The sequence below is a fragment of the Barbus barbus genome (genome assembly GCF_936440315.1).
Source record: "Barbus barbus genome assembly, chromosome: 8".
Lineage (NCBI taxonomy): Eukaryota > Metazoa > Chordata > Actinopteri > Cypriniformes > Cyprinidae > Barbus > Barbus barbus.
In genome coordinates this window covers 27,892,852-27,907,466 of record NC_136736.1, presented here as the reverse complement: position 1 = coordinate 27,907,466, position 14,615 = coordinate 27,892,852, and the positions used below count along the sequence as shown (strand labels likewise).

Below are 14,615 nucleotides of genomic sequence, written 5' to 3'. Positions count from 1 at the left end.
TTATTGTTGCAGCTGCTAATAAATCGGAAGTCGCATACTGTAGTATAAGCAAAATAATAATTTGAAAGAAAGTTTTTCTTAATGTGGTAAGAAAATTAACAATAAGCATGTAAATATATAAACATCACTTATAACTCACTACATCATTTATGGGTTCATTGCAAAAAAAGGGAACCCCTGCTAAAGGTAAACATTAATAAAAGGCCCATACTAAAACAAACCAAGAGAGCACATGCGAGCAAATTATCATAAGAAAACGACAAAATATGACAAATATTATTAGCTGGGCTGACTCATTTTGGCGGGGAAAAAACTCAATGTAACCGAGTGTGTACTTCTCTCCATAGCAACGGTAACAGTATCCTCGCGCTAGCGCGCTACACTGAAATAGGCACAAACACAGTTTAACATTTATCCTTCACTTGTTAAATCCTTAACACTTGTTTACTCCTAATATGAGGATGACTATGGTTTGGACTGATGAAAAACTCTTTAGCTTCTCTCGAGAGCATGAGTTGACACAGTCCCAGCGTGGTGTGGTAGGAACACCTCCTCTAGGGGTTTAATCGCCGTTAACAACAGTCCGCTGGTGACTTCAGGACCTCCACAGGGGCCAGCACACACACAGTCCTGCCTCAGAATGAGATTACCCAGCCACCAAGAAGATTAATTAACCCACGGTAAATCACCGGTATATTCTAGGGTGGCTCTAGCTGAGGCGTATTTTGAATTTGTCTGTTAAAACTGGCTTTGATACAGCACAAGGTTGGAGTAATTTGGGGATAAAAAGATGAAGGATTTGCCAGGAGAGTGGAAGGACCATCAGCTTACGGTAAACTGTTGATCTTTTGTTAATGCACCACAGTTAGGTAAGGTTAAACACCTGTTACTTGAACGCGCCAAGATTACTAGTGCATAATATACAGGCTTCTCCAAGAGATGCATGATGACGTGGCTCCTGTGGGACAAGAGACCATCAACAAATGTATTGATGTACCCTTGTCTTGAGAACACAGTTCAGCCTTTCAGTTACAACTGATGTTTATGAAAAAAATGGTGCAGTATGTTATATCTCAGTGTTACTGGATCTGTTACTGTGAATTCTTCCATATGTGACCCTCAGTGTTGGGGAAAGTTACTTTTAAAAGTAATGCATTACAATATTGCGTTACTCCCTAAAAAAGTAACTAATTACGTTACTTAGCTACTTTTTATGGAAAGTAATGCGTTACGTTACTTTTGCGTTACTTTTAAAATATGAGCAGGGCTTGATTGTTTTTAATACAAGACATTACATTAATACAAATGTAAAAGCCCTGTATCTTGTGAAGGAAAAGTAAATTCATGTGTGTAAAGTAAAACTCAGGATAAGAAGGTTTAACACTCTTCGGCAATAAAAAAACAATGAAGTACAATTGTTAGTTTATCTAAAGTAATTTTTGCTTATTAGTATGGTTGAACTGGATCATCAAAGGTCAGCAGCAAAGACATTGGTTAATAAAATGGGATTAGATACATTTGTGTTAACATATTTAATTATTGCAGGTTTGCGTCATATTCTGAGTTTGCATTTCACTGTTTTAATTCATTTTGATGAATACTAAATCTGTTTTTTGCGAGTGAATTAATGCACATTCACATTTAGCTCTATAGTAACAGCATGCTCACACAGCGTACTGTCAGTCAATAAATGGGGAAAAAGTAACTGGCGTTACTTTTTTGAAAAAGTAACTAAGATATTTTCTTGTAAATTAAAAAGTAATGCGTTACTTTACTAGTTACTTGAAAAAAGTAATATTATTACGTAACTTGCGTTACTTGTAATGCGTTACCCCCAACACTGGTGACCCTGGACCACAAAATCAGTCATAATTGTCCATTTTCTGAAATTGAGATTTATGCATCACCTGAAAGCTGAATAAATAAGCTTTCCATCGATGTATGGTTTATGATAAGACAATATTTGGCTGAGATACAGCTATTTGAAAGTCTGGAATCTGAGGGTGCAAAAAAAATCTAAATACTGAGAAAATCGTCTTTAAACTTGTCAAATGAAGTTCTTAGTAATGCATATTACTAATCAAAAATTAAGTTTTGATACATTTACAAAATATCTTCATGGAACATGATTTTTACTTAATACCTAATGATTTTTGGCAGAAAAGAAAAATCGATCATTTTGACCCATGCAATGTATTTTTGGCCATTGCTGCAAATATACCCCAGCGACTTAAGACTGGTTTTGTGGTCCAGGGTCACATATGTGACAGCAAGCCCCATTCACCTATAGTGGTTAACAGATCAGTTCTTATAGATTCAAATAAGAATATCACATAAATCAGAATTTCATTGCATTCTGAATGTTAATGTTGTAATATGAATGTTAATGTTCTATGCACCTAATAGGGTGAAGGCAGATTAATTAGTATAATTTTTTTATAAATGATCTACACATGATTCAAGGTTGCTCTGCGCATCCGACCACTGAACGATGCAGAAATCGAGGAGGGTGCAACAACAGTTGCTCACAAGATTGACAGTCAGGTAAGGGAAAAAACAACAAACAAAAAATCACAAAAACCATTGCGACACATGTCCAGCATTACTTATGAAATAATTATTTAATTTATGACTTTTTACTTAAAACCAACAAAAATATGGACAAACCCAGCGATTGGGTTGTTTAGACCGGGTTTTATTTAACCCAGCATTTTTTAGAGTGTAGTTACGAAGATATAGCCAAAAAACATTGGTCTCCCCTATATATTTTTGTAAACATTACAGATTTTGGAAACATATGCTTAACATTCACAACTCCTGGTTAGGAATCTGTTGCAGAACCTGTCATGATGAATGATGGTCTAAAGACCTAATCCTCCTTTTCATCTTCAGTAAATCCTGTTTACAGTCAGTAAATAAGGTTTACTGTCTTCTTTACTTACGCTTGATGTCTTGGGATTCTCAAAAGCGAAGAAACATGCCGCAGACATGTCTTTGTGTGCATATTTTTAAATGTCCAAACCACATCAATCTTGCTGATTAGGGAGGGCTTACCTTACAAACACCTTATGATGAAGAAGAGACGACACTTAAAAATTACAAAAGAATGTGTCATGCTGGAGGTTTGCCAAAAAAGGGAAGGTGCAAATTAAGTGCAAAAGACTTTGTCAGGTGTCTCCAGATGTAGGTGTCACGTTCTCAGAGACTCTGCTAAGTGAAGGAATGTTGAAACACAACCGGCCATTTAATAAGAATCCATGTCCAAAAGCACAACATGAAACATTTTTCTTGCCATGTACACAAGTTAAGGGTCAGTATTTACTTATTTATTTTTGTATTTTGAAAACAATTTTTATTCAACAAGGATGCAATAAATTGATTAAAAGTAGAGTCTCCTACTTGTCTCCTAAAGTGACAGTAAAGCCTTTAACATTGTTGCATATTTTAAATAAATGCTATTCTTTTGAACTTTATATTTCTCAAAGAATTATGAAAAAATCGAACAAAATCCAACAAAAATATTAAGCAACACAACAGTTTTTAACATTGATATTGAGAAATGTTGCTGAAAATTCAGCTTTGCCATCACAGGACTAGCTCACATTTTACAATAGTATTCAAGTACTACTTAAAATAGTATTCATTCATTGCAGAATGTATCTAATAATTGGAGTTAATTCTCATGTCTAATTACTCATTCTGATATCTTCAGATGGTGGTGCTGATGGACCCCTGTGAAGACTCTGACAATGTCCTGAGGGCCAACCGCTCGCGTGAAAAAACATACATGTTTGATGTGGCATTCGATTATACTGCAACCCAGGTGTGTAGTAGTGCTGCTCTTCCACACAAAAGAATTCAAATGTTAGTAAGTCATGGGATCCTTGATCATCGCCCTACATGTTCACTTATAATTTTATGAGCAGCTTCTTGAATTAAAGTCTTCAGTTTCAAGATTATGTTTGTGTTACTGGTCAAATAAAGGTTTTGAAAGATTTAGCATGATCACAGTTCCAGACCTAAATGTTACTTACTTTTTCTTTATTTCAGGAGGATGTTTATGTGGCGACAACAAAAAATCTTATTGATGGTGTAATTGCTGGTTATAATGCCACAGTCTTTGCATATGGACCTACGGGTAATGTTGATGTGACGTTTCCTGTTTAGTGTTTGGATACAAATTCACATAATGTATATTCAAAAACCCTGCAAAATAGAGATCATCCTAAATTAAAATTCTTAGCTAAAACAGAAAATTCTGAACCCAATGGGATGAAAAATGAAATTTCTAATTTTAACTTGATCACAGACACTTCACCATTGATTGGGTCTGCAAATTACCACTTACCTCCACAGATCAGACAATACAACCCTCTAAAATTAAGCATATTACTAAGCAAATAAAGTAAACTAACCAAAATATCTGTGTTCGCATTTCCTGCTTCATTTCCTCATTTCATTTTTTAGGAGCTGGGAAGACATACACTATGTTAGGGTTAGATTCTGAGCCTGGCATTTACATCCGAACACTCAATGATCTCTTCAGGGCCATTGAAAACAGCACCGAGGACTTGGACTGCAGTGTTTATATGTCATACATAGAGGTCAGTCTTATTGTTTGTAGGTATTAAAAAATAGTGCATCAGGTTTGTTACTGTCTGTCTGGGAGGTTATAAATGGAGTGCGTCCTGAATGTATTAAACACTAATCAACTTGTTCACAGATTTATAATGAGATGATCAGAGATCTGTTAAATCCATCCTCTGGATACCTTGAGCTGCGTGAGGATGCTAAAGGGGAAATACGAATTGCAGGCATCACTGAATTCTCTACATGTAATGCTAAAGAGGTACACAGACTCATTCCAGTTGGTGGCCATCTTTGCCGTCCATTCATTCAATTTGCTACATTTGGCCTGTCTACTTCTTATAATGTCTCCAAAAAAGGATGATGTCCTTCTGAACCTGGTGTTTGCCTGTGATTTCAGATAATGGCTCTTTTGACCAAAGGGAATAAACAGAGGACCCAGGAGTCAACAGCTGCTAACAAGACATCATCTCGCTCTCATGCTATACTTCAGGTTGAGAACACACACACAGACACTAACCATGTTCATGACCTCAAATTGGCACACTGTCGTCTGAGTGTGCGTCTCCTGCTTTGTCTGCTCCACAGGTGACAGTCAAGCAAAAGAGCCGTGTAAAGGATATCAACGAGGAGGTCAGGATGGGAAAGCTATTCATGGTAGACTTGGCAGGAACTGAGCGAGCATCACAGGTACGTCCTGTTTGTGTTGATGTGCTGAATTGGAAACGCAAGCTTTCAAATTCCTAAGGGATGCCAGATTTTATAGTTCAGCACCCTTTCTCATCTATCACCAAAATTAATATTTAAGCCCTTCTGGTCTTCATTATTCATATGCATATAATGTGAGACTGTTGAAGGAATTTGAGCATGTTACATCTCATATGGCAGCCAAAACATCACCCTTCATTAAATTCAGACATTCTTACATACAATTGCTTTGTTTGTGAACGGCAAGAGTAATATGTCAAGTTCTAAAGCACATATTCTCTTCTTTCAGACTCAAAACAGAGGAAAGAGAATGAAGGAAGGAGCACATATAAACCGTTCCCTGTTAGCACTGGCCAACTGCATCAATGCCTTGAGTGAGAAGGGTGGGAAAGGAGCTCAGTTTGTCAACTACAGAGACAGCAAACTCACTCGAATTCTTAAGGTTAGCAAAGTCTATGGAAGCTTATATCCACCACGGAATCTTAAAAAAAAAAAACTTTTTATTTCACAATTCTGGCATTTTTCCTAACAATTCTGAGTTTATATCTTATAGATCTGACTTTTTTTCAGAATTATGAGATATTAACTCAGAATTGCTAGAAATAAGATAAAAAGTCGCAATTAGGGTTAGGGTAATTTTTTAAAATGTATTCAGTTGTGAAAATAAGCTTAAAACAGTCATATGATGCTTTTTTAAAGATCATTATTTTGTGTCTTTGGTGTAACAGAATATGTTGACATGCTTTAATGTTCAAAAAATTATTTTTCAAATACTGTACATTATTGTAGGTCCTCTATGCCCCGCCTCTCTCAAAGGCTTCGTTTTCTACAAAGTCCCTCCTTCCAACAAGCGCAGTCTGCTCTGATTGGCCAACTGGCACAGTGCATTGTGACTGGCCAAACACTGCAAGCATTCGTCGGAAATGTAACGCCCCTTTCCATAATCGCGAGCGTCATCTTTCAAAATAAATGTAAAGCCAGTTAATAATGTCCTTAGTTTTATCATCAGTTCAAGCCCAAGAGGGGAACAGAGTCGCGTGACAGACACAGTGATGAAGCTCGTAACGTTATGTGTTTGCACACAAGCCACGGTTAAGAAAGCTGACTCCACTGTGATGTGACCCTGTCTCTCTCTCTCTCTCTCACTCAAACACACACACACACACACACACACATGACGCGCAAAACTTTGCATTGAACAGTCAATAGCAAATACAGTCGCTGATTCAAAAGCGCCAGATTGTCATAGCAAAGTTATAATTACCTCCTCTACTAGGTTCACGAAATGGTCGTCCATAAAATGCATTGCTGTTCTGTTGTAAGAAATCTTAATGATTCCTAAATGCATCTACTTTCGCAAGGCCAAATAAAGTGCTTTTGCCTAGAAACACACAGTGTCTCCCTGTCATGGCAACATACAACTCCTTAATTAATAAAAAGACTCACGGTTGCAATATGTTTTTATGTGGATTTCAGGATGCTTTAGGAGGAAACAGTCGAACAGTCATGATAACCCATATCAGTCCTGCCAGCTTCAATTTTGAAGAGTCAAGAAATACACTGGTTTATGCCGACAAAGCCAAAAATATAAGAACCAAGGTAAACACATACTTAATAGTATTTAGAATAGTCTAGAACTATATGATAGTATTACTGGACAAAAATAACCACTGTATTACACAAAAATAGTGTCAATGAAATAAGTTTAGGTTTATAAGGAATTTACACAACCGTTCAAAAGTTTGAGGTTGGTAAGATTTTTTCAAATGTTTTTTAAAAGTCTTTTATGCTTACCAAGTTATATTGTGTGTAGTATTATATTGTGAAATATTATTACAATTGAAAACATCATTGTTCAATTTTATATATATTTTTAAAACAGTTTATTCCTGTAACACCAAACTGAATTGTCATCATCCATTACTCCAATCTAATATTCTGATTTGCTCAAGAATGATTTCTTACTATAAATGTTATCAATGTTGAAAACTGTTGTGCTGCTTAATATTTGTGATACATTTTTCTTCAGGATTATTTGATGAATAGAAACTTTTGAACGGTATTCCATTGATAAGTTATTTATTACTATTGACGACTTTATTTTGTTGAGATGCAGCCCAGGTCTCTCTCTTGCTATTCTGTTTTAAATTCTTCTAGGTGAAACGTAATTTGATGAATGTTTCATATCACCTGGCGCAATATACACGCATTATTGCTGATCTGCGGAGTGAAATCGAGCGACTTCGTGCAAAGATTGACCAACAGAGTCAAGAGCAACAAAAAGGACAAAAAGCAGGTAAAGATTCGTGAAAGTCAAGGTGTGCTTATTGTATTTCAGAATTTGGGTGCAGTAGCTGACAAATAATATTGAAATAAACTTTTTTATTAACACCAGGATTTTAAGATGAAATCCATTCACTATTTGAGTTATGCACCAATGTTTAATAATAAATAGTTTGTTCAAATCCATAATTGCAAGTAAGAGTAATAATATGAGATTCTTTTCTGAAATGGCAGTAAAAAAGATGTTTTATGCTTGGGATCTGGTTTCTCTATATGGGCTGTTTTTAGCTGAGGTGCAGCAGTACAGTCATGGTGAGATGGCTTTACTGCAGGAGCAGCTCTTGTCTGCCTTCAGGGAGCAGATGGAGATCAGACGCAGCCTCATGGAGCTGGAGAACTGCAATATGGAACTCCATATAGACACGTCTAGACATCTGCTCACCATCTCAGAGTAAACACTTAAACATACAGAGTTCCAGTCATCAGCAATTCTTCAATTAGAGACGGTTGGGGATAGTTCAAGCAAAAATGTATTTACTCACCTTCATGTTGTTCCAAAACTGTATGAATTTCTTTCTTCTGTTGAGCACAAAAGAAGGTCTTTGGAAGAATGTGTGTAACCAAACAGGTAGTCATTGACTTCGTAGTATTTTTTCCATACTATGAAAGTCGATGGCTACCAGCAACCGTTTACCAACATTCTTCAGAATATCTTCATTTGTGTTCAGTATAAGACAGAAACTTACAGGTTTGTAACAATTTGATGGTGAGAAAATTATAACTTTTTTTGGGTGCACTATCCCTTTAACTGAATTAAAATTATATACACACACATATATAGGCAACACTTGTAATTTTCAGATAGTTTAACATTTACTAAAATAATTAAAAGGTATATAGACAACTTCATAAAAAACAAGGGGAAAAAAAGAAAAGATGTCACTAAAACTTGAACTAAAATGAAAATTCTAAATATGAATAAAAAGTATACTACAACAACACTGATTAGGGGAACCTTTCTTTCCCCTAGTATAATTTTGAAGAAAAATGTTTTTAAGGATACATCTGAATCATTTTAAAAATGTCCCGTTAATTACTTTTTCTGTATTATTAATAGTTTTAAAATGGTAAAGTGTTTCTGTTTGTGTCATTACAACCTTATATAATTTCCATTACTTAAACGTGAAAATCTACACCATCACCCATTATACCAAAATCCACTTGATATTTTGCAGGAGGATTGAGATAAAACAAAAAGTTTCATCCATGTGAAAACATTTATGTAGTAAAAAAAATTACTATACTCCTCAGTATACATACTGTAGTTATAGTATTTCAGCTTTTTCATATTTTCATCTTACATCAACCCTCTTTCTTTTTTCTTCATCTGGTAGTTGGGAGCGTGATCGAGCACGTGCCCGGCGAGGGAGAGATGAGGTAACTGGAGAGAAAACAGACAGAGACAAGGAGGAAGAGCAAGGGAGTGGACCAGAGGAGCCTCAGTATGTCACAACAGCTCGAGAGCAGATCGGCCCACTACTGGCTGAACAGAGAAAGACAATGGAGCTCAAAGTAATTAAGTTCATTACATTATGAAGATTATTTTTTGAACGAGTCATAAAAGCAAATTGACATAAGTGACAGAAGTATACTTCAGATAAAACTCATATTTCTTCATTTTTTTTATGCAAGCTGTTATATAACTTCCGTTTAAATAAATGGTATTATAAAAAAAAAAAAATTCTTTCACTATTGGTTTCTTTCCTTATTTCAGCATGATTTGGAAGAAAAATTATTGAACATGAAACTAAAGTCATCTAAGATTGAGGAGTTGCTTCCTAAACGCATAAGTAACCGCGAGCAGAGAGACATTCTGACATTGCTTTGTAAGATTCATGAACTGGAACTTGAAAAAACTGAAATCCAGTCAGCTGTTCTCTGTAAAGAAAACATTCTCCGAACAAAAGACTTCATCATTCAGCGCCACGAGCAGCAGCGGACGCTCTTTGATGACATTATACACCAGCAGAAGGCTCTGATTGAAGGTTGTGGATCATAGCATCTGATGTTTGGTAAATAAACATTATATAAAATATATTTATTCATTCTGTCCACAGATCAAGGACTCCGTGTACCTGAGGAATTACAAGAACTTTATTCACTGTACTTTAGTGAATTAAGTGATGGAAGCATCGACCAAATACTCAACCTTCATACTTTCACCACAAACCCCAGAGCTGTAAGCTTTTATTTGATCTTTCTTTCTTTCGTTCTCATTTACCTTTCCCTTTTTACCTGTTTTTTAAATATACATTTCTGTTCAAAAATTTAGGGTCAGTATGATATTTTTTAAAGAGTTCTCTTATGCTCACCAAGGCTGCATTTTTTAAATAAAAAATACACTAAAAACAGTAATATTGTGTTATTGGTATTGTAATATGTGACCCTGGACCACAAAACCAGTCATAAGTAGCATGGGTATATTTGTAGCAATAGCCAACAATGCATTGTATGGGTCAAAATTATCGATTTTTCTTTTATGCCAAAAATCATTAGGTTCATCATACTTATTTCACACTGTTGAACAGTACTGTATTGATTTATTTCTGTTGATACAGGAGAACTCTCTTATGATTATGGCCAGCCAAATGAGACTTGATGTGATCTCAGATTTAGAAGAGGTAGATAAAACACAGCAGAACAACAGGAAGTTCAGTCCTTTAGATAAACATCCCCATGATTCTTCTTCCTCTGGGCTGGACTATGACAGGTAGAGTATGTAATGAGAAAAGTAGACTGCCATTTTCATCTGGAATATAGTATGCTTTCATAATTTTTTATATTTTCTATCTTCCTTATTATAGTGACAGTAACAGAGTTTTCAAATCGCTGTCTAAATTTAAGCCACAGAGACGGCACCACTTATCTTCTAGCCCAACTCGTTCAATGAAGGTAAATACAGAAGTGCCCACAGACACTGAGTCGCCCTGACTGACAGAATCGTCTCATCTTTTACCATGTAAACAAATGACTTAACATGAGATAGTCTCACAAGACACACTTTTGACTATCAGAATGAAAGTATCAGTAAATAAAATCAAAGAGGTAAACATGAACTCAATTTGATGTAACTGTACATTCCCAGATCTTAATCTATTTTGAAGACTACAATTGATTTTGGTCAGTTTTGTGTAGTTTGTAATGTGGCTGACTGTCTTTGAGCAGGTTTGTGCTGTTAAGGATTCGACTCCTATATGTCCTACTGAAGCTGTGAGTCCAGACACTCTGAGGGAGATTGTGAGTGACACCAAGAGCATATCAGTCGTTGCAGCAAAACGTCGCTCACACCTAGCAAAGGAGACCAACTCCAGAGTGGCTGGTTTGGCTTTGGCCGCAGGGCTCAAATCCTCAGTAAGCATGGACAGTCTAGTTTCAACTTTGGCAGATGAGTCGACTGAGGTCAAAAGAAACCCCCCAAGACATGGAGGCAAGACCCAGTCAAAACAGGACTTAAAGACATCGGAAGGCAGAATAGAGCTCTCTGAGAGACACCAGCGCAAGAAACGGTCCAGATCTTCTGAAGCAAGCAAAAGGGTAATGAGCATATCAATATGTACCTCCATCTCTGTTGTTTCAGTGAGTTTTGATTTTGCTAAATATACACAACTATTCAAAAGTTTGGGATCAGATTTTGTTTTTTAAAGAAATTAATACTTTTATTCAGCAAGAATGCATTCAATTGATCAAATGTGACATACTGTTGCCAAAAATCTATTTCAAATAAACTTTTCAACTTTCTGTTTATCAAAGAATCCTGAAAAAATGTATCGTTTCCACAAAAATATTAAGCAGCTGTTTTCAGCACTGATAATAAGAAATGTTTCTTGAGCATCAAATCAGCATCAAGTTGTCAATGTCAAGTAACATAATCTAGGAAGCTGCTTAATTTGATCTGTTTGTAACACAGCAGGTACAAAAACCAAGACAGAACCCTTCCAGATATCCAGTTTTGGAGATTATCTCAGACAACCGGCTTGTGAGACCAGCATTAAACGTAATCCAACCACTCAACAGTGGTACTGGAAACCCTGCAACACCCCCAGTAGCTAAAGTCAAAAACCCTGTCTCTCACTTTACAGGTACAGAACTACAGCCGTTTCAGTTTCACCGCTTAGCTCTGTTTTCCAAACTCAGGCAAAATTCTTATTCAGACAAGCATTTGTATGTAATCTCTGTTAGAAATTTGTATGTAATCTCTGTTTTTAATATGGTGCCAAAATCAGTATGTGTGGGCCTAAAAATTAGCAAAATTTGATATTTTGTCTATATGATTTTAGGAGAAGTGCAGCTTGAGAAATTAGAGATCAGGGGAACGCCACCCAGCACCATCCATCAAAAACACTCAGATATCAAACGAGGACAAGCAACCTACAAACAACAGCGAGGTGAGATTTTATTTTTCTAGCTATTCAGCAACATTCTTTTATTTTTAATAGTGAAATGAAGTGGGCAGGTTGTGGATAGTTTTGTAGTCCAATCCAAGTTAACAAAAATGTGTTTTAGGCCCAGGAGATGTTTCTTACTCCAGCAATCTCCTACATCAACCAGGCAATTACAAGAAGTCCACCAATGAAAATCCTAGACAAAAAGGAATGGCCGATGTTAACAGAAAGAGTGAAGCACGGCAAAAAAACAGACATACTGTAAAAAAGTCTTATGTCTGAGTTTTTCGTTCTTGTACAAGAGAACATGATCTTTTTTTGCACTAAAATGTACAGCTGAGACTAATGATTTGTGAAAATTTGAATGTTATTTAATAATTATCACGTGTTGAAAATCTTAAAATTCAAAAACCTTGAGATATTAAGTAGAGATTTTAGACAGTTTGTCTCTCATAATCATAATTTTGAACTTGAAGCAAATTTATTTGAAAAAAACAAAGCTTTGTAATAAACATGTACATATGCTTTGATATAAAGCTTGTTTCAGAATGGCTTCATACTGAGTTAACTCCTGCAACACTGATGAAATGAATATGGTTTCATTTATTTAATAAAAAATGAATTGTATAAAAATTTCAAGTGTGAAAGCCCATATTTGTTTCTCCAGGGGGGATTGTCCCTGCTGTGATTGGGATTGGGATTGTCAACTGCTGTGAGTCACTTTGGATAAAAGTCAACCGAATTGACACAGGCACAAACTGATCCCTGATCAACCTTAGTGAAACTGAGTGTGTCTGGTGTTGAGTAACATCAGCTTACATCACCTGTTTAATGATGGATCAATACAAGTATTGGATAAATAATCAAAATTTGCATATTACATTGTAAAAGATGATATAGACTATATCAGTATACTACAGCATGAAGCTGTTATCTAAACCTTTTAGCACGTCATATTATTCTGTACCTCTTCAAGTGAACCAATCCCCTTAATGATGCATTCTCATTTGAGACCCTGGACCACAAAACCAGTCATAAGTAGCACGGTTATATTTGTAGCAATAGCCAACAATACATTGTATGTTTCAGAATTATCGATTTTTCTTATATACCAAAAATTATTAGGATATTAAGTAAAGATTATGTTCCATGAAGATATTTTGTGAATTGTCTACTGTAAATATATCAAAACGTTATTTTTGATTAATAATATGCATTGCTAAGAACTTAATTTGGACAACTTTAAAGGCGATTTTCTCAATATTTAGATTTTTTGCACCCTCAGATTTCAGATTGTCAAGTAGTTGTATCTCGGCCAAATATTGTCCTATCATAACAAACCATACACCAATGGAAAGCTTATTTATGATGTATAAATTTCAATTTAAAAAAAAACTGACCCTTATGACTGGTTTTGTGGACCAGGGTCACATATATATAAAAATAGGGCAAGTTAAATCATTTAGATGTGGCTTTATTTAATAATCACTTACATTAATACAGCCGAAATAATGTTACCATATCTGATATGGCTTGACAAGGAACAAAATATTAAGCGAATCCATGAGATTCATGAATCATTTGGATGCATTTCTCTCTTTCAAATCCAGAAATGCTTTATTGGCATGATTGTAGACATTTATAATATTAAGTATTTTTATTTATAGTATTTTATGTATTGTATAATATTCATTATATTATAGGTGACGTAAATAAGGCCACAATTTGAGTCCTTAATACGGTTATGTTCACACTGTACGGTTATTTACAGGAGTGACACTCGCAAATTTGAAGGACTCTTAAAGGCATGTGTGAATGGAACAGGACTCAACAAGTGTGAGAGAGCTGCTCACAAACGCATGTCTATATGTGTGTTGCGTGTGTGTGTGTGGTTTCGGTGACTTACAGTATTCCTAACGCAGATATGAGCAGGGTGTCATCTGAAGGTTTTACATCCAGTTACTTGAGTGGAGCAGCTCCTGTCAGTTGTGTGTGCTTTGCGCGACTCAAATGTTCCGCTCTGTCTCCACCCAAATATAAAGGCTGCTGTCGGTTAAAGAAGATTTGAGGGATGAACTCGCAGCTCGACTGGATACGGACTTGACTCCCATTGCACGTTCATACTGACAGTATTCGAGACGCTAAGCTGCTGTGTGAACGGGACATGTTTCCAATTTAATTCCTTTTTAAAGTTTTTTGTTTTTTAATCATTCCTAATAAATAACACAGGACAGGAGTAATCTCTGTGTTTGAATGTGTATCTCCCTTCTCACATACTGTAAAAACAATCCCACTGAAATCCTATGAGAGGCCACTTGATCTCAGGGGTTAGGCTATTTTTGTAACCGTGTGACAATGCTGTTGGTGGTAATTTTTTGTCATTCTGAAGTCGACATTACAAGCCGGTCCGTTTATTTTCAGCTGTGGTTTCCTGTGAATATTTGTGGAAGAGAGCTGAACTCTGGAATAACAGCATATGATTTAGTTCTGGCTGAAAGGCGGAGCATTTCTCCTGTGTTCACACCCTACTGTGAGTTTACATATGTAGCTTCAAGCATTCCTGCCCTCTTAACAGTTTGCACGTAGAACATTCTG

General features: G+C 35.9%; 1 protein-coding gene across 1 annotated transcript; it reads left to right on the top strand.

Annotated features, from left to right (window-relative positions):
• Positions 1–374: 374 nt before the first annotated feature.
• Positions 375–12,648, top strand: LOC306873502 (kinesin-like protein KIF19). Its single transcript, XM_079422835.1, has 21 exons — positions 375–832; positions 2,464–2,544; positions 3,713–3,823; positions 4,051–4,138; positions 4,468–4,604; positions 4,724–4,849; positions 4,988–5,080; positions 5,176–5,277; positions 5,585–5,737; positions 6,772–6,894; positions 7,453–7,591; positions 7,867–8,029; positions 8,973–9,150; positions 9,353–9,623; positions 9,696–9,817; positions 10,197–10,348; positions 10,443–10,530; positions 10,804–11,172; positions 11,546–11,717; positions 11,916–12,023; positions 12,142–12,648. Exons 1-21 carry the CDS (start codon positions 791–793, stop codon positions 12,300–12,302), a joined length of 2,979 nt encoding a protein of 992 aa, XP_079278961.1. The 5' UTR covers positions 375–790; the 3' UTR covers positions 12,303–12,648.
• Positions 12,649–14,615: the final 1,967 nt, after the last annotated feature.

What these genes read in the sequence shown, in the direction of transcription:
- LOC306873502 (XM_079422835.1), top strand. Translation starts at nt 791, where the DNA reads ATGAAGGATTTGCCAGGAGAGTGGAAGGACCATCAGCTTACG. An exon ending in CTCACAAGATTGACAGTCAG is followed by an intron (nt 2,545 to 3,712) that starts GTAAGGGAAAAA and finishes TGATATCTTCAG; the next exon opens with ATGGTGGTGCTGATGGACCC. An exon ending in ACAAAAAGGACAAAAAGCAG is followed by an intron (nt 7,592 to 7,866) that starts GTAAAGATTCGT and finishes GGCTGTTTTTAG; the next exon opens with CTGAGGTGCAGCAGTACAGT.